The sequence below is a fragment of the Chionomys nivalis genome, chromosome 3 (genome assembly GCF_950005125.1).
Source record: "Chionomys nivalis chromosome 3, mChiNiv1.1, whole genome shotgun sequence".
Lineage (NCBI taxonomy): Eukaryota > Metazoa > Chordata > Mammalia > Rodentia > Cricetidae > Chionomys > Chionomys nivalis.
This window is the reverse complement of record NC_080088.1, coordinates 50,351,720-50,377,155: the sequence shown is the minus strand read 5'-3', so window position 1 is coordinate 50,377,155 and position 25,436 is coordinate 50,351,720. Positions and strand designations below refer to the sequence as shown.

The following is a 25,436-nucleotide window of genomic DNA, read 5'->3' as shown; positions in this document are numbered from 1 at the left end:
CCAAACATAAAGCCATGCATGGCTATAAACACCTGGTTTTTTGACAAAGAGGCTAGAAATATACACTGGAAAAAAGACAGCACCTTCAACAAATGGTCAAACAACAACAAAGAAGACCAATACAATGACTCCTAATGATATTCTGTACTCATAGGTTGGTACCTTACTCATCCATCTTTAGAGAAGCTTCTTCCTGAAACTTCATACATAATGTCAAATTTGGTCTGTGGCTATGACTTGCTGACTCCCGCTCCAAGGAATGGTTAACTAAAACTGTACAATCTATTCACAAAACTAGTTACAACATGAAGACAAATGTGGTTTTCAGAGAAATTAAAAAGGGAAACTAATTATACTTCCTTCGTTACTGAGAACAGCATATGGGCTAAGAAAAAGAACTCTGCAGTCAAAATGAAAACTTTGTCGTCAAAATGCTCATATGTAAATACTGGATAGACTACTGAATAGTGTGGTACCTCAGGTCTCTCACCTCTGTGTGGTTTTACATCTGCCTAGGACCTGTACTCGCACACAAGGACAGAAAAATGGGATGGGACGAGTTGGTAAGAAGGAAGTCCACAAGAGTACAAGGGTTATAAGAAGAGGGTTATGTGGAAATGAGGATGATCACAATACCGTGTGTACACATATGAAATTAACAAAACCACCATTTGTCTAATCAACTGAATAGACCTCATAAGAATAATAAAATAAGCAAAAATAAAAACCACTATACTAATATTTATATGAGAACTTAACAATTATAAGTCCTCTGAGAGATTAAATGGCCATTAATATATATAAATACTGCTTGTTTTCTTGCATTTGTAGAACCTAGATTTAAAATTACACTTTTGTGTGCATATACAAGTGTTTATGTATGTAGAGGGGCACAAGCTTAAGAAGGAAATCATGACAGGGGAGGAAGAGATCTTAAGGGAGGGGAGAAAAATGGAGTGAAGTCTAATAATAGGAAATCATAAGAGGAAACTAACACAGGGAAGGAAAGGGGCCGGAGGGGGAAGGAGCAGGGAGGGGCCATGAAAGATAGGAATGATGAGAAGCAGGCATAAGGATACATCTGAGGATACCATGAAAGCCATTGCTTCAAACCTAACCTAAAACAAAAAGATTGTAATATTTATATTAACATATAAATAATAACTTAATTGCCACTGTTTTTCTTCTCAATGACAGAGGGAAAGAATCAACAACATCTTTAAACTACAAAGCCACAGGTTATAGACGGTATCTCAGAGATAAAGCAGGCCAACTTGGAAATGAAATTACCAAAATCTTGCTGAATATATATTAATGGAAGCATTGCTAAGAGTAGGACACATACAGCTTCCTCTAAAGCAAACTTCTTTCTAGGTTTCGAGAGACAAAAATGGAGACTGTCTAGAGAAAGACCTACTCAAGGAAATTCCTATAGCTAGTGTGGTCTAGATGCTAAAGACAATGGAGGCTAAAAGCAATGAGGGAAGGGTCTATCCATCTAGGAGAAGGATGGCGATGAAGCGCTGCTTCCCCCACATAGACATGAGGGCAATTATTGCATCGGATGCTATGCTAACTTTTTTTTTTGAGACAAGGTTTCTCTGTAGTTTTCAGGCCTGTCCTGAAATTAGGTTTTTTTTTATTTTTTTAATACCTTTTTTATTTATTTATTATGTATACAATGTTCTGTCTGTGTATATGCCTGCAGGCCAGAAGAGGGCACCAGACCTCATTAGAGATGGTTGTGAGCCACCATGTGGTTGCTGGGAATTGAACTCAAGACCTTTGGAAGAGCAGGCAATGCTCTTAACCGCTGAGCCATCTCTCCAGCCCCTGGAATTAGTTCTTGTAGACAAGGCTGGCCTCCAACTCACAGAGATCCTCCTGCCTCTGCCTCCTGAGTGGGATTAAAGAAGTAAACCACCACCGCCCCGCCCCTGCTGCTAACTCTTAACAATGTAGCAGCACACAAACTAAGAACCTGCCATTGATGGCTAACTCTGCTATGAAGTACAAGGCTGAGGAGCCCTGCAGGCACAGACTTCAGCATCCTCTGCTCATTCAGAAGCTGAAGCGTGAACCTTTGGACTTGTGTCAAGGATTTGCAGTAAGTCATATCTGGATTCCCTTAAGATAAAACCCATATGGATAGAATGAATCGCTACCCCATGTAAAACTGTACCTGAGATCATTGATAGAAAAAAAATACAAAAATAAATGCTTCCATTAAAGTTTTACTTTTGCTGACTTACCACATCTCCCATAGATCATATCAAATTGTTCCATCAATTTAGCTTCCGTCTTGAATGGGGAGTATTTATAAATGATGGATAACTCTGTGAAGAACTTCTGGGGGTCCTCTGTGACACTCTCTCTTGTTCTTGTTGACCATGAAGGTATTGGAACTACGACCTGGTTTTGTAAAACACAACCATTTGTTATGAAACACACACACACACACACACACACACACACAAAGATTCCTTTGTTTGATCCCAATTCATTCTCTTCTTCCAAATCACAAAACACAAAGTTAAAAGTTTATCTTTCTTCTGAAGCTTAGATTTACAAGGAAGAGACAGACAACGAATATGTATACTCAGAATTTTGTTTTTAAAGTTTCCATTGTCAGTGCTGCTGCAACGGCTCAGTGTGTATGAGCATTTGTCACCAGGTGTCGAGTTCCATTCCTGGAATGACACACATGGTAGAGGAGAAGAACCAGTTCCTACAAGGTGTCCTCAGACCTCCACTCGCACACCATGGCACAAAAGCCCCCCCCCTCTCTCTCTCTCTCTCTCTCATCTCTCTATCTCTCTCTCTCACACACACACACATGCACACACACTCTCTCTGACTCTGTGTGTATGTCTCTCTCTTTCTCTTTCCCCCTCACAACACACAAACACACTCACACACACACAGAAATAAAAATAAATGAAAATAAGAAGGGTTTCCCTCAATAAAACAGCTAGTTAGATTACAGCACTCACAGCAGCCAAGCCCCACCCACAATCTCAGAGCTTTCAATAGGTTGACCTTTGAAGTGTTCAGCGTTAATAGGCATAGAAAACCCTTTGATATGACAGAGAACATAAAGTTCAGTGGACAGGGGTGGGGGCGGGGGGGAATATCTGGGAGGAGCTTAGATGAGGGGAATGAATATGATGAAAATATATTGTGGGAAATTCTCACCGAATAAAACTTTTCAAAGCCTCTAGTATAACAAATAGAAACCAAGTTAAAAAAAAAAAAATTCTGTGGAAACAGAAGCCATTTGAGGAAGATAAAAACTTCAAGGAGGGAAAAAGAAAAAAAAAAAAACCATTGCTAAAATCTTCAGAGTAAGGTAGGTAAATGTGTGTAAACCCTCTATTAGGTAGTAGAGGCAAGAGGGTCACAAGTTCAAACACAATCTTGGCAATTTAATGAGATCTTAAATTAAGATTTTTTTTTTAATTTACGCCAAAGATGAACCCAGAAGACAGACATGTTATGTTCTCACTCATAAGTGGATGTTAGCTGTAAAATGAAGGATAACCATACCACAATCCACAAACCCAGAGAGGCTAGGTAACAAGGAGGGCCCGGGGGCAGGGGATACATGGAGCTCCCTGGGAGGGGGAAATAGAAGACCTCCCCTAGGTGAACTGAGAGCAGGTGGGGATGCGAACTTGAGGGACTGAAATGGATGGAAGGGGAGATTACTGAAAGAGATGACTGGAAAGCGGGGCATTTGGGGGTCAGATAGAAACCCAGTGCAAGGGAAACTCCCATGATCTACAGGGATAACCCCAGCTAAGACTCCTAGGAATAGAGGAGACACAGCCTGACATGTCCATGCCTTGTGATCAGATTGGTGACTACCCCAACTGTCATCAAAGAGCCTTTATCCAGCAACTGATGAAAACAGATGCAGGGACTCACCACCAAACATTAGGCTGAGCTAAGGAAATCCTGCTGAAGAGAGGAAGAAAAGATTGAAGGGTCAAGAACATCACAAGAAAATCCATAGAATCAACTAATCTGGGCTAATAGGAGCTCCTAGAGTCTGAACTGACAACCAGGGAGCTTCTCTGGGACCAACTTAGGCCCTCTGCAGAAGGTCACAGTTGTGTAACTTGGTCTACTTGTGGGACTCCTAACAACGGGAGCAAGGCCACCCCCAACACTTTGACTGGCTCTTGGGAACCTGGTCTTCATACTGGATTGTCCTGCCCAGCCTAAGTACAAGAGGAGGTGCTTAGTCTTATCAAAACTTGATATGCCATGCTTTGTTGATACCCATCGGAGGCCTGCCCCTTTCTGAACAGAAACAGAGGAGGAGTGGGTTGGGGGTGGGGTAGAGAGGAGGGAGAGGAATGAGAAGAGAGGTGGGAAGAGAAACTGTGGCTGGAATATAAAGTAAACAAATCAATTAAATTTAAGAAAAATTAAGCTAAGGATATATCTCAACGATAGAGCATTTGCCTAAAATGTCTGAAGCTCTGGATTCATTCTCTAGTATGTATAAAAATAAAAAATAACAAAAATAATTCAAGTGACATAAGTACAATTTTTCAGCTATAATAGAAAATACTATGTCTTTGAAATAAAAGCTGCATCATTTTTTTTAAAAAGAACCAATGAACAAATAAGAAACACTTCTTGGGAATTGAGAATATAATTGAGGGGAGGGGGGAATGACATAAACAAATTAGAAGATAAATATCGAGAACATCCCAGAAAACAAAGGAAAAATTGAAGATAGAAAATATGAGAGAAAAGTTAGCGGAAAAAATATTTTTTAATTTACAAATCTACGTGTTGAAAACAGAAGCTGTAAAAGGAGACAAAAGAGAATATGAATTGAAAAAAAAAAAAAAAACACCACGCAGAAGTGAGACATATGGGTTTCCAGAAGGGAAAGATGCTACTGTGCCCATCACAATGGCTGCCAATAAACCACCCAGGGAATACTCTGACGTCAGAACTAGGGATAAAGAAGGTTCTCTCAGTGGGAGGGAAAAAGAGAAAAAAGAATAATCACATTTAAGACCACAGAACAAAGTTAAATGGCTTTAGATTTTTCAGTCAATATACAAGAAAGCTGATGACAGAGCTAAGCCTTCCAAAACTTGAAGAAGAATGAGGTCTAGCTCAGAAAGGACATTAAGCCAAACTATGACCAAGTATGGAAGCAGGATTGGAAGATGTTCATGCATAGAGAGTCTGAGTTGCTCTCCAGCTCAAGACTCAAGTAAAGAGCAAGCATGCTATGCACACACACACACACACACACACACACACACACACAGAGAGAGAGAGAGAGAGAGAGAGAGAGAGAGAGAGAGAGAGAGAGAGAGAGAGATATTAGGGTCTGAGAACATAGGAGGCTGAGCACATTACCAGTTACAACAGTAAGCAAACACAACACTAAATAACTGTTCACTCTAGATAAGACAAAAGGTACACCAGAGAAAAGCAATCGTGGAATAGTTGATGGCATGCTCCAAGGTGATGTGGTGTGACCTTAGGATGTAAAGCCTGGACACGGGCACAGCCTGATTTTTGATAGAGTACTTTTGAGCTGTGTCTGTGTGCAAAAATAGAGGAAAGAAATTACATAAGTCCTCTTGTACAGTGGAAGGTTCAGAGAGAATGCCTGAATATCCACATGGCAGCAATACAATGAGGCATCTTAAAGATCATCTGTAGGAAAATAGCCAAACAAAACACACACTCTGTGAATGTGCGAAAAGTAAATGATTGTGTGTGTGTGTGTGTGTGTGTGTGTGTGATGTCCTCTGTGTGTGTGTGGCTGGAAGGGGCCACTCAAGGTCCTCTTTGCCTAAAGGCTGTCACTGTGGTCTAGAACCAATCCCTGCAGCAGGCTCACACTGACACGCTGTTCAGACCCCACACCCATCTCCACAGACCAGTCTGCCCAAATGCAAGTCATATTGTCTCCAAAAGTTCCCCACTGGCCACTCGAGGCTCTCCAATCCTCCTGCCAATCTGCTGCCTTTTGGCATTTTGCTATTAACAGCCACACATACTCATTGAGCAAGAGTCTTTTACAACACTCCAGTTTTGTCATCTAACCAATTTCCATGTGTGTGACTACCTTGTGATGAGGCCGAAAATGTTTTAATAGTGACAGGATCTTCAGCTGTTGCGTTGGTATTTTTTGCCTTCCATGGAACCTAATCATTGCTGAGTAGCTAGTTATTTGCCATATGCCTATGGTGCACTGAAGTACACTTGACATTCAAAACAGAACTCGAGCCTTATGAATTAATAAGATGTCTGAAGTCCAGCTAAGGGAGCTTAAAATCTGTGGTCACCAGAATTAGAAATTTCAGTCTACTTTGCATCCAGTTTCTTTATGGAATGTGTTCTAAGCCTTTGACTGCGACAGTATATTTACTTACAAAGTGATAAACTGTGCACGACACAAATGGTGTCAAGGTCTCAGGAGGCTTCCCCAAGAAATATTACCATGCCAAAAACATATTCTTATTCAGGGAAATATGGGCACAAGGAGCACAAAATTAAGTTCTCCAAAAAGCCCTCCAGTGACCCCAGAGTGCACAGACACCTTCTGTCCGTTCCTCAAACATATGCCCAGATTTCTAAGTCATAATCTGCAAGGAGTTATAGCAGACGTCGCCTCATGAGAGGGTAAATGGAAGCTGCACAGTTGCCATGGAAATGGAAAGAAAGTGCCATCTCTTACCTCAGTGAGACCTTCTTTTTCACAGAAAGTCTGAGAAAAGAACAGGCAGGTCATGGTCTCTTCCTTCTTTGTGAAAAGAATAAAGTCTTTGCCAATCCTCATGGATCCGCTATATTAAAAATAAGAGCACAGTGATTTACATACAGACACCAATAAAGAAGAAACAAGGGGCATGATTTTGTTTACTGTAACAGGTTGTTCTTTTCGATAACCCATCTGCTTGACTCATTCCCAGGAGTGCACAAGTATTGTGTGACTTCTCAAAGCACAGCAGATGAATTTGAGAAGATCCAGCCCTATGACTGTGCTTAAGATAGAGTTGTGTGAGAGAAGTTCCAGCTAAGGCTCAAAAGAATAATTTCTGGGCCCTGGAAGGAGCCACACACGCCTCATTTACACTGAGGCAAACTAAAGAAAACTGCAGATACCACACCAATGCTCAAATATGCTTTGAGAAACAATAGAACATAAAGAGGCAATGACACTGGGCTGCTCTGGGATGCCTGGGAGAGAGCCCACTTATTCTACACAAGGAACTCTTTAATGTTATAAAGATCTGAGTCAGTTATAGATATAAAGATTCCAAAGCAAGTTTAGATGCTCAGTAAAATAAAACTTCAGCTGGCTGTGCCTGCTTGTAAGATTTCTTCAATACTGTTTTCAGTATCAGCAAATTATTTCTATCTTAAGGGGGAACAATTCTCACCTCTTAAGCCCATTGCCATATTGTCCGATCAACTTCAAGGTTGATAACCGTTTCTTGGATGTTCCAAAGTAAATGATGTCTGGGACTTCATCTGAAATCGACAGAGTTCTTAAGACAGTTAGGAATGATCTGATGTGAGTATTGAGTTCAGCTGTCAGAAGTTCACCCATGCCTCAAGACATTAGGACAAGCCCATAGCTTTTGAGACAGACCACTGACAAGGATTAGTGTTAAGACCCAGAATCATAGAAAAAGATCCTCATGATAATGTAATGAAGGTCTGACTGACATAGCTGCACAACCTTAGGTACACTTTAAAACTGTTAGCCTTCACTTCATTGCTTTTAAAAGGAACGTGCTAACACCACAGTTATGATAAAGAAATGAAACGAGCGGATGTATCTATAAAATGCTTGGCACGCTATCTGAAGAGTAAGCATTAATGTAAATGTTGCAGTCGTCTACAAGACAGTAGCCTTCTCCTGGGGTTGCTTAGGGTTGGGGTTCAGGTGACACTGAGGACAGAGGGATTTCCCTGCTGCTGCTCCCTGGGGAGGAAGGAGATTCAGACCTGTAGATTCAGTGTTCTCATCTCTCCATTCCGGATCCTGGGAAGGAAACCTCTGAACTTCAGAATATGTGATCTCCTGATTGTAAATGCTCTTCCTACTAACCTGCCAAGTACAGCTTAATGACATGTGGGGGACCTTGTGCCCATGTGGGGACAGACATGCTATAGTTCAGCATCACATCAAGTGAGATATTTAAAGGCCACTCCAGGATATTAGTCTGAAGCTAAAGACATTTGACCACATGTTCTTGTAAGCGAGTAGGCCACAGGTGAAGTGTCTATGATGAGATTAACCAGCATTTATTGATAGTTTCCTATGTATTAGGAATGTTATACACACCACATGCATTTTCTACTTTACATTTACACTTACAGGAAGACATTAAGATCTGTATTAGTGTAGTGGTAGGGAAAAGTCGAGGAAATACGAGATCATGTCCGAGAGGACTAAGTGACATGACAGAGAACCAACGAAGTGTGTCCTTCAGATAGAACAGTTAGGAAATGGCACTGAGGGTCCAGCCAAGTATGGCTGGAGTTCAAGAAAGTGGCTACTCCAAGAAAAGTCCCAAGAGGTGGGTGTGGCCAAGAGTAAGACACATCATGAGACACGGACAGTGAAGGGAGGGGTCCAAGCCTTACGCTGAAGCACTGGGCACTTCAGCCAGAGAGTGACAGGAGCATTTGCACTGAAGTCCTTATCACGGGGAATAACACTGTCCCTGCACAGTATTAGAACTGTGATAGTTTGTGCTAACTTTAAAGACACAAGCTGATCTAAATTGTGAGTTTCAACCAGTCGGGACTACATAATGAAACTGTCTCAAAAGAAAAACAACAAAAAGAAACTAAAGATAAAGTCACGCAACATAGTGCAGACACATTTGGTATGGAGACTGTGGAAGATGGGAGAAAGAAACATCCTGGCACCACTACGGTCATCTTCTACGGGGCAGGAGGGTTCTAGCTATAAGTTGTATTTCAGTCATATATGATAAATTTTTTCTAACGTATTACTTGATTTCCAATTGTCTTAGTCAGGATTTCAATTGCTCTGCTAAAACACTATAACCAAAAGCAACTTGGGGTGGGGCTTTATTTTGCCTACACTTCCACATCAATCCATCATCAAAGAAAATGAGGACAGGAACTCAAGGCAGGGACCTGGAGGCGGGAGCTGTAACAGAGGCCTTGGCGGAATGCTGAGACTGACTTGCTCACCCTGCTATCTTCTACTGTCCACGACCACCCGCCTATGGGTGGCAGCACTCCCAGTGGTCCAGGAACTCCCAAATCAGACATTAATCAAGAAAACGTCCTGTAAAAATATCCACAGGCAGTGTTGTGGTGGCATTCTCTCAATTAAGTTCCCTCTTCCCTGATATGTCTAGGCCTGTGTCAAGCTAACAAAAACTAACCGGCACATTAAGGATATACCCCTGTCTCTGTTCTCTTATGCAGAACCCAGATCTAAACACATGCATAATACACATGTATATTACATCAGAGTGGGTGGGGTAAAATACAGAGGAAGGAACGGACCAACTGGAAGAAGAAAGGTGAATAACTGGGGATGATAGGAGGTAAAGCGTACACGCACAATGATACACATGAATGAAAATGTCATTAAGAAATGCACTACCTTATATGTTTCCTAAATAAGTCAGTGAAAAAAATAAACATAATAAAACAATCCTCTTTAAAAGAGTTGTTCTTTCAACAATACTGTTTTTTCTCCTATGTACAAATGCTCCTTGATTCCCACTACAGAGTTGCACATATCCCAATTAACCCAGGATAAATTGAAAATATCAAAAGGAGAATGTGTGTGGGTCAGTGGGGCATTTTCTAAACTAGCCCATTGGCTACGGGAAGTAAGCAGTGACACCAAAGCTAAAGGGACATTAACTGCTTTACTTATGCCCGCAGCTTCTCTCCAAATGATGGTTGCCCTTTCCTCACGTGTGTGCCCAGTCTGCTTGGAATTCATCACCACTTTCTAAGCAGAGTGATCAGAACCCTAGTTGAAGACACATAAAGCATTATAAGAAGTCCGGTGTAGATCCAAAACAACCCACGGTCAGGATCAGAAGACATATCGTTTCATTTGACACCACTCACGAGGTGTCAACGGGGGCTACCCTTAGATGCACAAAGATAAACCCTGAGATATAATATGGATGTATTTGCTACGATGGGAACATTCAGTCAAAGCAACTAACCCTCTGAAACAAGAGGAGGAAAAATACCCGCAAACTGCTAAAAACAAGGAGAAACAACCTCTCTCTCAAGGTTATGCAGAAAATTAATAATAGCCTAAAGGCATTGGAAATTGCCTCAGGGCTCCTGCAACTAATAGGTAAAAGAGGAGCAACAAAAGGAGTCTATTCAGTTACTATTTGTAGTCTGTTCATTCCCAGGTGCTTTTGTCTTACAAGCAGAATGATTTGTCTTTCATGTGCTTTGACTATAGCATATACAGTCATTGTGCATCTTGGTGTAGATGGTTAAAAAGAATTTATTTTGCCTGCTAGAATATTTAACCCTAAAATATTCCAAAACAAGTTGTCCAACATGTATTTCCCTTAATTGCTCCATATCTCTGTTTGGAAGAGATAGTTCAATTTATTTTTATTTATTTCGTGGGCTTGCAGGCTGCTTCCTTCCACCGCCAGTTAGGTATCTGGATAATTGACTTACCAGGACTCATGCCACATCCATCATCCAGGAAACACAACATGAATCCTCCCTGCAGTGTTTCATTCTCCACTGTAAGAGAAAGCAGTTAGTCTTAATAAATATTGGGCTTAATGTGTTCATCCGAAAATCACGCTGCTCCCATAATTATTCGTCCTCCTCCATGGCAGGCATAAAGCCCCAGGTATGGAATAGAGATGGCCTGGGAATGGAGTCTGGGCTATGGCTTCCTCAGAAACTGCAGAGGGAAAACCATCACATAGCAAAAAGGATTTAAATTAACACGCAACCTCTGCAGGTGAGTAAATTATGCATACAGCAGGACAGGCCCTAGTTGGGACCTGGATTGACCCTTACATTCAGGTAGTAAATCTCCCAGAGGAGAAGGGGGAGTGATAACCATGAGAAGTGACCCCAGGATCTCTCTATCTTCTTGCACTTCCCTTATGCCCTTCCAAGACTGCGGTAATTCTAAAATAAATCTGAACCCTTCTTAATAAAATTCATCAGGCTCCTTTCTAAGTAGTTAATCCCTCTGAGAGCCTTTGGTGAGTGTTTCTTCGCAGCAGCAAATATCTGTTTCTGAAAAGGGTTGAGTCACTAGACGTCAATTTTGATGATGAAGAGAAGCCATTAAATTACATAATCTAAGCAACAGGTTAAAATGTTAAAGGTGTGACCAAAACTAATGAATCTAATTTCAGCCTGCAGTCTGTAAACCAGTTCTGAAACTAATTTCAACAGCTGGATATGAGTTCTAACACATTGCCTTTTTAAATAATAGTGCTATTGATGAGTAACATACGGACAATAAATAAAATATGCTTAAAGTATATAATTTGACTAGTGCTTATGTATCTGTGAAAGCATCACAATCCAAGCAAAGAACACACCCAGCACCTCAAATACTTCCTGCTGACCTTCTGTAATCCCTCCCCCTTCCACACCTGATCACCCCGACCTAGTCCTCAGACAATCATTGACATGTGTTCTGTTGCCATGAATTACATATTTTAGTGTATTTAAACCAACCTATGTATTCAAAGTTCAATTAGAACTCACATTTCAAATTGGGGCGTTGCTCAAGATAGCCAATGTAAAAATATCTAAAAGATGCACCTAGTTGTATTAGCCCACTTTTGTTACTATAACAAAATGCTTGAGGCTGAATAATTTATGAGGGGAAAACTAATTATTCATCTCATGATTCTGCAGGTCTAAGAAGCACAGTGCCATTTTCTGCTCTGTTCTGTGAGGGCTTCACAGTACACCAAACACCAGTACAAAGACTGAAGGCAAGAGCATGCTACAGAGTGACCAAATGGCAAGACAGGTGACCAGAAGCCCAGGGTCAAACTTCATGACAACCTACTTACAACAACATTAATGTCTTTGGAGGATGAAATCTCCAATGCTCTAATCACCCACAACTAGGGATCAAAGTCCTAACATCTTTCAACGTCACCCACTGATGACTAAGTGTCTAAGACAGAGCATTCAGAGGACAAACCACATTCAAACCATAAAACTAAACTGGGGAGGATCCCAGCAATGTGAACTCATACTCATGCTAACAGCTGTTCCTCCTTGCTCTTTGTCCATCCAGGACTAAGAATTGCATGGCCCAGGACATGACTGAGCCTTGGCAGCTCTCAGTAGCCATCACTAAATCTGAAGATTTTAAAATATAATAACTTATGGGAGTACCTAGAAGACACGATACAAACAATTTAGAAAGACCAAGATTCCCAAGACAGACACACTACAGATATATAGTACCAAGGGCTTAGGGATGAGCAGATGTGACCTCAAAATCTAGGCATCCCTACTACCCACACAGAGACAACATTACCTCACTCCCTTAAAGCAGTCAGTCTGGGGCTAGGGAGGTATCTCGGTAGTTAAGAGCACATAGTGTTCTTGCAGAGGACCTGTGTCTTGGTCCCAGCACCCACATCAGGAAACCCACAATTGTCTGTAATTCCAGCTCTAGGGGAACCCAACATTCATTTCCATATTCTGTGGGTGCCTTCACTCACATGCACAAACCCACACGCAGAGAGACGTCCATACAAACGCAATTAAAAACAATAAAAATAAGTCTTTCTTTAAAAGCTATGAGGCTCAGGTTCCTATCACCTAATAATCATGTATTTCCCAAAGCAAACACCATTATCATTTCCACAAAACTTAATCCTTTCTGCAGTGTTTGCTGTTTGCACTGGACTTTGGCCAAGTCAACACTTCAGGACTACTGAGTTTCCACTCCTCCCCCAGCTGGACACAGGTCCTCAGCGTCCTGGTCTTCTTCTCACGGGGATTAGCTGGACTCTATTCTGATGTATTGATTTCACTTCGACAGTTACTATCTCTTTTCTGTGAGACAGCAACAGCTCCCTAACTTCCTCCCTTAATCACAATGTACAGCCCAATTTTAGCCGGCTGTTCACATCACCACTCCAGCTAAAATCCTGCCCTGACTTCCCAGGGCTCTCAAGAAAAAAGTTCAAGCCACGGGGCAAGTCACACTTCTCTGTCATGGCCTAGTTTTCCATCTTCAACCTTCATCATCCCCTCAATTGACCACAATGTCACACAAATACATTCCCTGAAGTAATCTTGAATGTTTCCTGAGTGAATTAGGACACATCCCCTGCCCTTGTCTGATCCACCAGCTGGCATTGACTCTCCTTTCAGACAACCTGGTGTAAGGTTTTTTTCTAGGAGTTTTCTTAATACCTCCGTGTCATTAGGTACCTGAATGGTCTCTTTCTATGATGCTTTTCCCCACTGTGATCATCTAACCCTGGTGTTGGACCTGCAAGTGCATTTACTCTCTCAAAAGACTACAAACTATATTCGAATATTATGTCTCAGAGACAGAGACTCATATTTTCATTTATTTCTCAAACTTTTCATAATTTGAATAGGAAAACCGAAGACAGTATCATTTATTATGCCTTGGGGTTTCAGCATCTACCTATCTCATGGACCCTAAGCACTCATCTTAGCACGTTCAGAAAAGAGAAATGATCTGAGACACCTTTTGCACAGAGATAGAATCACATTATGTATGGACAATATTTTCTCCCATGTGATTAAAACTAACAGAAGGACGCATGTGTTGGTGTAGAAAGGCAGCATTAACTGCATCACAGAAACTAATGTCGTTAGTATCATAATCTACCAAGACGAACTAATAAGTGCACAAAACGCTGAGGGACCACAAATGGAGGCAATAAAGAAAGTACAGTGGGTCTGTGGTTGTAGCACTTAGATAATTATCTGTACTACATATCCACTTATGCATTTTAAACTATGGGAAGAAAAAGTGATGCATGCTTAATCATGAACAATGATTACGTTAATGTGACTTTTAAAAGAAAACTGCTTTCCATTGCCAAATTCACGGCTCTAAATCACTCAGATGTTTCCACGGGACTCTAGAAGAGATCATTTTGTAAACGGGCCTTCGGGTAAGTGAGCAATTTGACCCTCGGAGTATGCATTTCTCAGTCCGGCTCCCCACAGGGACACTGTTCATGAAGCACTTAGATTACATTAAAAATCTGTAGAATGTGGTGTGATTTGATGAAATAGAATAAAAGTAAAGTATCTATAGGCTTTTCTTTAGAAGAAAAAACAAGAAGGGAAATGTGTGCTCACCTGAAAACACATCAAGTCGCAAAGCCCCAGCATCTCTGGAAACAATGCAAAAATAATATTACTTCACAGAAAAAAAAATTGTGCCTTAAAAATAACATTAATCCCAATAGCTTATGCAAGGTGTAACCTATTATCAGATAGCAAACAATATAAAAGTCATAAATCACTTAAGATCAATTTCTAAGACGGTTCACTGTACATTTATATAGAAAGAAATGCCATCACCCATAATTTGGGATTATTACAAAAGCTATGACTTAGTAACTTAAAAGACTAGAGATGAAATTTAGTGGTAGTTATTTTTTTAAAAAGGTTCAAAATGAGTATAAATATAGTGTTTATATTTTAAAGACTTCCTGGAGAATAATATGGAACCATAGGATGATTTTCATGATATATCCCAGCTCAAAAACTGAAAATTCAGAAAAGGAAAATTACTGTCATTTGTACCATGTGACCATATTTTTAAAGGAGATACACACACACACACACACACACACACACACATGTACAAAGGAAATTAGTTCCTTTGCAATGGTGGAGGTAGAGTCCCAGGCTCCATATGTACTGGGAAAATTCTTTACCCATCCCTCAAAAAGTTAATAAAGGATTTCTCTAGAATGCAAGTAGACAAACTATTGACTATGGATGAAGTCTGACTCACCAACTGTCTTATAAATAAAGCTTTATTAGAACACAATCGTACTTATTCATGTTAGTACTGGCTATGGTTTTCTTAGCCCTACGTTGGTGGTCATTTCAGCGGAGGCTGGACAGCCTTCAGAGACAAACAGATTTATTTTCTGACCTTTCACAAAGAAGTGTTCTGATTCCTGTTCTATGAGATGCAATTACCAGTGATTTTTCTGCTCTTTCTTTTTTTTCCCTATTTTCTCAGTTTTTAAAATACATAGCTATTTCTTATATTTCAAGATTTATAGAGGTAAAAAAAAAACATAAAGCAAAGGAGGAAGGGCCCCAAGATTCTGGCTTCCATATTGGGAGTGAGAGAAGAGATACAGACCGTGATGTCTTGGCTGATGAGGAAGAATGCGTGCTGAGGAAGTGAGAGTCTGTGAGGAAGGAGGGGGCTAGGAAACCTGTGCAGATGCTCTGTCTACACACACAGTCAAGGAGGAGACTGAGTACTGTAGCTGATATAACTAGTGCTGGAAAACCATGTCCCTCCCGAAATATCCATCAGTCTCAAACCATCAACCACACCAAATAAACTGGGAGGCAGCACACTGCCTTCACTCTGCTAGCCTGGTGGAGAGTTGCTTTTGCTTTTTCCTGGAGCTAAACATACTTTAAAGGTCCCGTTATATAGAAATTCTGCAAGAATCCCTGCCCTTTCGTAGGGAATTTCCTACCCATGAAACACACACTGAATGGAATATTGAGTTTTGAAAAGTCTCTGCTATTCCTTGACTACAATCTGGTATGCAGGTACCAATGTTTCCACTATACTATTGTGCCTTTTACTAAGAACCATGGACACATTAGGTGCTCAGTAAATGCCACGGTACTAAAGTCAAAAGTTTGCTGGGTTTGTTGTTTGGTGTTGCCTTTTTGTGTGTTAAATATCTAATACAGGGCGAGGCACATGAGAACAAATATTCGACCACTGAGTCTCCCAGGAGAAATGGAAGACTTTAAAGAAACAGTTTGTTTATAGAGGATGCCCGCTAGGTATTTTATATAGTTTCTGCCTCTGCAGATGTCCTCTTTGGATCATCACTGCACACTAGGACATCTCCAGCCGTCCCTTCCTACGTTACCGCCCTTCCTCCCTCCTTATACAATATTCTTTTATGATACGTAAATCCTACTCTTTACTCCCACAGGAAATCACCGACATCTTGAATATAATGTAAAATAATTTATTACAGTAACAGGGAAGCATACAAAAACCTTCAGAAGGCTGACGGGGAATCGTCAATAAAACGTTAAAAGTATATATATATATATATATATATATATATATATATATATATTGATGTGATGGAGGAAAGTCATTGGTTAAATAATAAAGAAACTGCCTAGGCCCATTTGATAGGCAACCCTTAGGTGGGTGGAGTAAACAGACAGAAGGCTGGGAGAAAGAAGCCGAGTCAGGAGTCGCCATGATTCTCCCACTCCAGACAGACGCAGGTTAAGATCTTTCCTGGCAAGCCAGCTCGTGGTACTACACAGAATATTAGAAATGGGTTAGATCAATATGTAAGAGCTAGCCAATAAGAGGCTGGAACTAATGGGCCAGGCAGTGATTAAAAGAATACAGTTTCCGTGTAATTATTTCGGGGCATAAGCTAGCCATGCGGGCGGCCGGGTGCTGGGGATGCAGCCCCGCTCTTATTACTACAGAGTGGCGCCCAACGTGCTAATGAACTCCACGTAAAACCTGAGAGGGCTTAAAAAGGACACAGAGAGAATTTAAGATAGCTTTTTGCTGTTTCTGGGTTGCCTGCGGCAAAGAAATTGTCCTTACTCAGCAACAGGAAAAAACTGGCTGTTTTAAAATGCCGGCTTTCTGGGCTATGCCGCCATTGCGATCTCTGTCTGGCTCCTGCGGGAGACAGAGCTTTTGAATGGAGCATTTGGAGTAAAGTGCTATGGCTTGCTTGATGGCAATTTGGACTGCTGTGTGCCTGGAACTGTGTGTGACTCAGGGGCACCAAATGGTTCTGATGCAGGAGCAGCTCAACTCCGCCATGCGGAACTCTGCTGGTCTCAGGCAGGAACTACCGTAATTACCATAATAACAGCGCACTTAAGGTTTAGACTGGGCAGGACACAGGCAATACCGTAATACCTCTAAATGGTGCAAGTTAGGTTTTTAAGAAGTGCTTAACATTTTAAAAAATGCTCCTGGATAGTAAAAAAATTACAGATTCACAATAGAACCGATTTCAGACATAGAAGATCTATAAATGAGCCACAGTGTTGGATGAATGTACGTAGGCTTGAGAGAGAGAAAAATATATATATAAAGAATAAAGTTAATGTCTTTAAAAAAAGGGTAAAGTCTTTAAAGAGACAGAGTACAGATAGTTATAGATTAAAAGAAATAAAGAAAAATAAGCCGTGTAAAAATGGAAAATTCACAGAGAGTCTGGATTCTTTGTATTATTGTGTTTTCTTTAAAATTTTTGACTGTGACGGAGCTAAGTACAGAGAGACATTTCATTATATGGGCTGCCAAGCTAAACCAGAATGGATATAAGGGTATTATGATTTCAGAATATGGGTCTAAGGATATGATGCTTTGGAGAGGGTCTTCTTTTGTTTTCACAGAGGACGAGACCCTGTTAATTGCTTCTATCCCAATATGGTATGATAGACCACGCCCTCCTGAAAGGTTACTGTGAACACCCTCAAAAAATTACTTCACGCACCTGCCAACCGAGATGACCCTGGCACACAGGTTACACCATGAAAGACCTAATTAACGACGCCCCCATTCAGCAGGAAGCAGTTTGGAGAGAAAAACTGCGCCCATGTTCCCAAATATGGTTTATAAATGTTCTTTTACATTTAAAGGGGGATATGATATAGATATGAATAATTTGCATTGGTATGGATTTTAAGGTCAATTTTGTTATATGTATATGTATTTCTGATCTTGATTAAGGTATTGTGATTGTGTAGTTCATTAAAAAATGTAATGTATAATTAGAAAATATAGGTTGTTAATGGATAATCATCAATAATAGTAAAGCTTATAGTCATGTTAGTTAGATTTTCTAGATATATAGAGATATATTTCAGTTAGATAGACATTCTTCATATCTTTCAAAGACTGCAGAATATGGCATTTAATGTTTTAATAACTTAGGGCTTTTCATGACAATGAGACATGTCTGCTCCTGGCAGCACCAATCTACTTCAAGAGGATGATGGGCATCGAAGAGGCTCCTTATGGAGTTTGATAGCCATTTGGGCATGAAACTGCTCATGCCTGGACTGTTGCATAAACTGGACACAAAGAACTCGCAGAAAAAGGACTGCTGAACTTGCCTAAAGGTGAGATGGTCTTTCGGGGTTCCTGACTCATGAAAGAGTCTGCGAGACATTCTGCAGGACACAGCAAAAAGTGACTAAACTGTCTTTGGAATTTCCTGCTTGATGAAAATGTCTGCTGGATACTATGGGCCTGAAGGCTGAAGATGGATGCCCCAACGGTACAGAGGAACTTTGGGTGACTGTCCAGGCAATGAGATGTCTCTGTCATTTCTAGAGTTTGAAGTTTCTTATTTCTTGTTTGCTTAGGTAATATTGTATCCTTCTGGAGTCTTTGATGGAGTTGAAGAATGGTTAGTTATAGTTATAGTTTTCCTTAGTTATGATAAAAGATAAAATAGATATAAATATTGTAACTGTAATTCTTGATAACTGTTTTGCTATATGTAATCTTACTATGTTAAAATGAAAGCCTTTTTTTGTTTAAACAGAAAAAGGGGAAATGATGGAGGAAAGTCATTGGTTAAATAATAAAGAAACTGCCTAGGCCCATTTGATAGGCAACCCTTAGGTGGGTGGAGTAAACAGACAGAAGGCTGGGAGAAAGAAGCCGAGTCAGGAGTCGCCATGATTCTCCCACTCCAGACAGACGCAGGTTAAGATCTTTCCTGGTAAGCCAGCTCGTGGTACTACACAGAATATTAGAAATGGGTTAGATCAATATGTAAGAGCTAGCCAATAAGAGGCTGGAACTAATGGGCCAGGCAGTGATTAAAAGAATACAGTTTCCATGTAATTATTTCGGGGCATAAGCTAGCCATGTGGGCGGCTGGGTGCCGGGGACGCAGCCCTGCCGCTCCTATTACAACATTGATGGAAAATAAAGCATCTAAGAAAGGGTGGAAAACATCAGTGTCTGCCAAAGCCAGGGAAAAAAGGCCAGTGTGGGCTGTCTGGGGCAGCAGGGAATGAAGCAAGGCTGAAGGAACAGCCAGCCCCGAGAAGATACTTGCCACCTACTCTTCTCCATCCGCTGATCCCCAGAGGAATGGGATCTAAAGGGTGCCATTTCCCCCTACTCCAAAGAAAAGTAGATAACCTGGACTTTTCTTTTTAATTCTGGTCTCCCTTCTTTTGCTTCTCCTCAGAAAGAGAGAGAGAGATTGCGCATGTCCACATGTGGTGCATCGTGGGTGTGCAAGCGCATGTTACATGTGTTCGGGCAAGTGAAGTTTGGAGGAAACGTCAGATGCCATCTTCAACAACAATATACATCTCTTTCAAGAAACTCATCACCAATTAGGCTAGACTGGCTGGTCAGCGAGTGCAGGAATCCTGCTGTTTCCTCCTCCTCTTTAGCATGGGAATTACAACCGCACTCTGGAACCAGGCATTGTTATGTGGACTCTGGAATCCTCTTGCTCACAAGGCAAATCCTATTACTGAACAAGTTCCCTGCACCCCTGGCCAGCTGCCTATTGCTACTTGGACCTTCTTATCTTCCTTTTCTTTCTAGACTATGCAAACTTTCAGACATGGGCTGGAAGTGGCCACACCATGGTGTTGGAGGTTCACTAAGGCAACTCTGAACTGTTTTCAGTCAGAACCTGGTGGAGTGGGGTCTTCTTGTAGGGGCATCAGCCACGAGAAATTACAGAGAAGCGAACCATGGTGATTCTTGGTCCTGGCCTCATCTCTCTTAGCTCCTGATTTGAATTCAGTGCCCCTTGGCTGAAGAACAGCTTGTTATTTTCTTATTTTGCTTTCTACCTTACCCAGAGAGAGAGAGAGAAAAAAAAAGTGCTAGCAGATTTTCCCCCTTTGGTGCTGGGAGGAATTCTCAGGTAGCTGGCTAATTACTGATCTTTGTGTGTGCTCTTGGGAAGACCATCTTATTTCTAAGGTTCAAAACGAGAGACAAAACTCAAGAAGCTGATATGTTATCAGCTAGTGACAGGGAATTTAGCTCCCCCATTAAGAGTCTCCATCTGACAACATTAGGTTGTGTCTTGGGTAGACTTTGCCACGGAGAAGGTAAAAGCAATTTTTCTTTAACAGAAGAATAGAAATATAATCAAGTCAGTATTCAATTAAGCTGAGAAAATGGAGGCCTGAGCTAGGTGTGCTGGTGTGTTTCCACAATCCCAACACTGAGTCAAGAAAATCATGAATTTGAAGCCAATCTGGACTCTACAGGAAGCTTGGGGCAGCGTGGGCTGCATAACAAGACCTTGTCTCCACCACAGCATAGACTATGGGTGCTGCAGTGACCAGAGGAACCTTTCAAATCAGGACCTCACATCCACAGTGACCTCACACCACTGGAACCAGGGCTCAAACATTAATTGATTTCAAACACAAATGGATTATATTTGTTTCTTGAAATTCCCTCCATCTTTGTTCACAGAAAGCTTACCTTGCATTGTCCAGCAGCTCAGCCAGTGCTCCAAAGAGGAAACTGTGAGTTGTGCTGATGGGGAAAGAAAAGGAGAAGAGAAAGGTGAGGCAGGTGTGGAAGCAGAGTAAGGTTTAAGGTACAGGCAAATGTTCTTCCAGCACTTGGAGGGCTGGAGGGTGATCTGTGGGTGAACTCAGGCTCCCTTCGGGGTAAGGAGCTTGCTTTGCATTTCCCCTACATGGACATTTCACACATCAACATTAGCACACCATTAGGGGAAACCCAGCTTGCAAGTTTCTCTTTTATGTGTAGAATTGATTCCCCACACCCACACTGGCTGCTATAAGTGCCAGTAATTCTAGTTCCAAGGGGTCTGATACCCTTTTCTGACCTCCCTGGACAAATAAAAGACACAAGTACAAATTATAAATATATATATTTATATATTTAAACATATATATAGAGATATATAGATATAGATTTTCTGAGACTGGGTTTTTCTGTGTAGCCCTGGCTGTGCCAGAGCTCAATCTGTAGTCCAGGATGGCCTTGAACTCAGAGATGCACCTGATTCTGCCTCCTGAATGCTGAGGTTAAAGGCGTCTGCCACCACCACCTGGCTACTTATTTATTTACTTAACACCTTGGGAGTTAAAATTTAGTATATAACCAACCTGACAGGAAAACACAGTAATTCCAGGCAAATATTATAATACTACACTATGTCACTGGCTGTTCAAAGTGTAAAATTTCCGACCCAAACTGCCATGAGAATTTCTGTGCTAGTTCAAGAGAATTTTATAAGTGATTGACATGTTCCTCCATAGAACCTTTATGGAATTCAAGTCATGATCTAGATGGAGGTCATGGGGTACACAAAGAACACACAGGTAAGCACATGAACACAAAGCCAGCCTTCCAGACCTTGGGCAGGGCTACCTTCACAGTAGTGATGGCAAAGAGTGCCTGCAAGGGAGGGGCAGATGGTCACCAAAGACACTCCTCACCGGTGACACCTCATCTAACCCCGGAAGATGAGAACTCTATGCTTTGAAGGGCCAGAGTGGAAACTCTCCAGACAGGCAAAGATCTCAAAACAGAAAAGAGTGACAGAGATCACACTAGACCTTTGATGGATACAGAGACCAGGCTAAAATGACGATATGTCTGGGTCATAGGGAAGTCCTGCCGCAGCAGAGAAGGGTTTGTACAAGCCTGCACGCAAGTGACTAACACCAAAGTATGTTCTCATGAACGGCCTTTCTCTCCAGTTCACTTTCCAAAAGCCCAGCCTGGAAGCTTAGAAAACACAGGCCTAGGAGGAGATGGGGTTGGAAGCACAGCGCCAGTTAGGAGGTTATGTGGGGGTGGTGCAGATGAGAGATGATGCGGCTTGGGCCGAAGGCAACGGCAGCAAGGATGAAAAAAAGAGTTGCGTGTTTTTGAGAAAGCATGTGTTGGCTCTAGGGTGTGTAGACTGGATACTGAGTATAGAAATCCCAGAACTTGAGAGGCTGTGTCAGGAGGATTTCACGTTTGAGACCCTTCTGAGTTCCACAGCAAAATCCTATTTCAAAAAACAAGCAAAAATATTTTACTCCCGTTTTTATGGATGGAGATCTACCAGGGAGTTGAGAAGATGTCATCAGTCTGTTGCAGAGTTTGGGTGGCATTGGGCTGTCATCCTCTTTGTCATTCTGCCACCAGCTGAAAACTGAGCTGCGGTGTTGGTATCTCAGGGCAGGGTGTGGGAAAGTCAAGCTGGGACTTACAACAGTAACAACAAACTGTACACAACGAAGGTGGGGCACTCCTCTGCCATAAAAGTCTTTTAAGCACTGGCTCACACTTCTTCTTGAACTTACTCCAAACTCTTTCATTCCTCCTTAAGCTACCGGACCCATTCTCCATGGCAGATAAATATCTGCTTGATATCACCTACTCTCTGCTACCTTAGAACCACACAGATTGTCCTACACAACATGGCCGCCCTTCCTTGCTTTCTTAATACTTCCATCCCTGTGGTTCAAACATGTTCCATCCATCATATCAGTCAGTAATTTCAGGAAATACAAATGACTAACTAATTTCTAAACACCAAACACCCCATATGAATTGCTAACACTCTTCGGCCCTGTGCCGAATTTGAAGTGACAAATGACACAAAAAAAAATGCAGTCACTTGCCCCTGCAGTCTGACTGCAGTAGCCTTGCCTTACCCATGGTTTGGCTCTCTCTGGGTTTTTATTACCCGTAGTTTCACTCCAGAAAATATTAATTGGAAAGTCCCAGGAGTACGTTAACGGTAACTTAAGTAGGGAACCAATCTAAGTCACATCATGACCTTGCTTTGCTCCATTTCATGGTGGTGTGTGGTTGTAACTAGTCTACATTATTTTTCCCTAGTTCCTTCATCAACTGTATGGCAGACACATATGCATTGGAAGAGCTGAAGATATAGCAACACATACAGGCTTTTATCTTCATCTGTAGCTCCACAGCACCCCAATGTCTAAACATGCACTTGGGGAAGCCGTCAATAGTCATGGTTAAGAATGGACTGGACTATTTCTTCCCAATGTTTCATTTTGTGTGTAAAGGTGTTTTGGTGCATGTACATCTGCATACCACAGTGCATGCCTGGTGCTTCGGAAGGTCAGAAGGTGGTGTCTGGAGTTAGAGGGTTGTGAGCCATCCTGTAGAGGCTTTACATTGAACCCAGGTCCTCTAGAGACGCAGCCGGTCCTCCCAGCTGCTGTGTCATCTCTCTAGGCAGACTGCACCATTTCAATTAGCAGTTAGTAAGAGGGCACCAAAGAAATCTGACCCTGGCAGAAAAAAACTAGCTGATTACTGCCCACACACGGGAACTACTCTGTAAAGCAACATGGGTATTTACAGTGTCTTCCAGAGCATTGGAACAAGAACAGAAAGGATGGGTAGGTGGTTCTAATCTGCTGGCCAACATTTAAATAAACGTATTATCTTTCCACTTGGTTTTAACTGAACGATTCAATCCCCAGGAATAGCGTTATTACTTTCCCTGAAAGAACCACACACAGTATAAATACATTCTTAAATCTGTCCTACTAAGTTCATTAGGCCTTTGTTTTCCAATCGAATATGAAAAACTACCCCATTCTGACCCCTCCTGGACTCACGAGTTTGCGTGGATGAAATCCAGATGCAGTTTAGCCCTCTGCAGTGAGGCATATTTGCTCATTTTCTCACACACGACCTGTGGACACCAGAAGACACTGACGTCTGGTAGGAAACTGTATGCCCACACCCACGCCTACGCCCACGCCCACGCACTGGCTCACTTGCAGAACAAGGGCTCGAGAGAGACGCATGCGCCGTCTGGAGTCCTCAGCGCGAAGCCAACCTTGCGCTATGGTTCCTCTCTGGGAGGATCGTGTTTCGGTTTGGTTTGGTTTGGTTATAATTATTTATTTATTTATTTATTTATTTATTTATTTTTGATTTTCGAGACAGGGTTTCTCTGTAGCTTTTGGTTCCTGTCCTGGAACTAGCTCTTGTAGACCAGACTGGCCTCGAACTCACAGAGATCCACCTGCCTCTGCCTCCCGAGTGCTGGGATTAAAGACGTGCTCCACCACCGCCTGCCTGGTTTGGTTACATTTTGAGACAGAGTTTCATTTCATGGTCCTGAGTATTCTGGAACTCACTATGAACAGCAGGTTGACCTCAAACTCACAGAGATCCACTTGCCTCTGTCTCCCAAGTGCTGGAATTAAAGGCCTGTGCCACCATCGTAGGCCTTCATGGGAGGTTCTTGATTACTGCTAGTCTGCATCTAGCTTGGTTTCTTTTCAGCAATGAGGTTTCTATAATCGCAGTTTTTCTTCTTCCTGGCAGTTTCTGTCCCTATCCATCTGAAAAATGGAGATTGGAAATGGATCACAACTGAGAATTCTCACCCTTGTCCCTCCCTTTCTCTTTACTTCCCTCCCCCAAATCTGGTTGTGAACATGGATACAAAGCATGAGACCTAGAAAGGTAAAATCGTTTCTTCTTGCTTGAATGGCCCACTTGCACTCTTGGGTGTCTTGGGAATAAGTATGTTTTCTACATTGCGAGAAGGAGGGGCAAACAAAGGAGAGAACAGGTGACAGCGAAATTTAGACTGGCTGCAGTGTGCAGGCCTGGCCCTCCATGTTAGCAGCTCTTGCCACCTGGAGGAATAGCAAACATATTCTATTTGTCACACCTGCAAGCAGCTATTTGGCGGGCGGGCCTGTGTCCAAATTCTGTCAGCATACTCAACAGAGCACTGAATTCTGAATCACCAAAACCCAAGAGGAAGCAGCAGCATTTGTCAAGGGCACTGGAGAGACAGGGATAGGCTAGGAGGTGACTGGACCTCTGACCTCTGTAATGATTCAAAGATTCAAAGGCTAAGGCTCTTTGGCTTGAAGACTAACATGGTTCAGTTCTACTTGGCAAACATTCCGTACCCTGTTCTCCAAGTTAGAAAGACAAGTCTATTGAGCAGAGAGTCTGAAGTAGGTGTTTTGTGATTTCAAAGTGTCATGCGGGCAATAAAGACCTCAGAAAATAGAAGCAAAAATGGTAAATGTGAGCAGTCACCCTGCTTAGAAGGAAGGAATTCTTCTCAGCTGCTGCATTTATAGGAATCCAGGGAGGAAGAGAACATTTGAATTGCAACCCAGAGGAACACGATGCTCCGCTTTAA

At 41.8% G+C, this 25,436-nt stretch overlaps 1 protein-coding gene across 1 annotated transcript in view; it reads right to left on the bottom strand.

Moving 5' to 3' along the window:
- Positions 1–24,072, bottom strand: part of Morc1 (MORC family CW-type zinc finger 1) — a 163,113-nt gene extending 139,041 nt beyond the window's left edge. Inside the window, exons 1-7 of the mRNA XM_057764639.1 lie at positions 23,951–24,072; positions 20,738–20,791; positions 14,359–14,393; positions 10,696–10,764; positions 7,425–7,515; positions 6,719–6,827; positions 2,253–2,412 (exon numbers count right to left, since the gene is read on the bottom strand). Of these exons, the coding sequence (XP_057620622.1) occupies positions 2,253–2,412; positions 6,719–6,827; positions 7,425–7,515; positions 10,696–10,764; positions 14,359–14,393; positions 20,738–20,791; positions 23,951–24,072 (640 nt within the window). The remainder of the gene's footprint in view (positions 1–2,252; positions 2,413–6,718; positions 6,828–7,424; positions 7,516–10,695; positions 10,765–14,358; positions 14,394–20,737; positions 20,792–23,950) is intronic.
- Between the last annotated feature and the right edge of the window lie 1,364 nt (positions 24,073–25,436).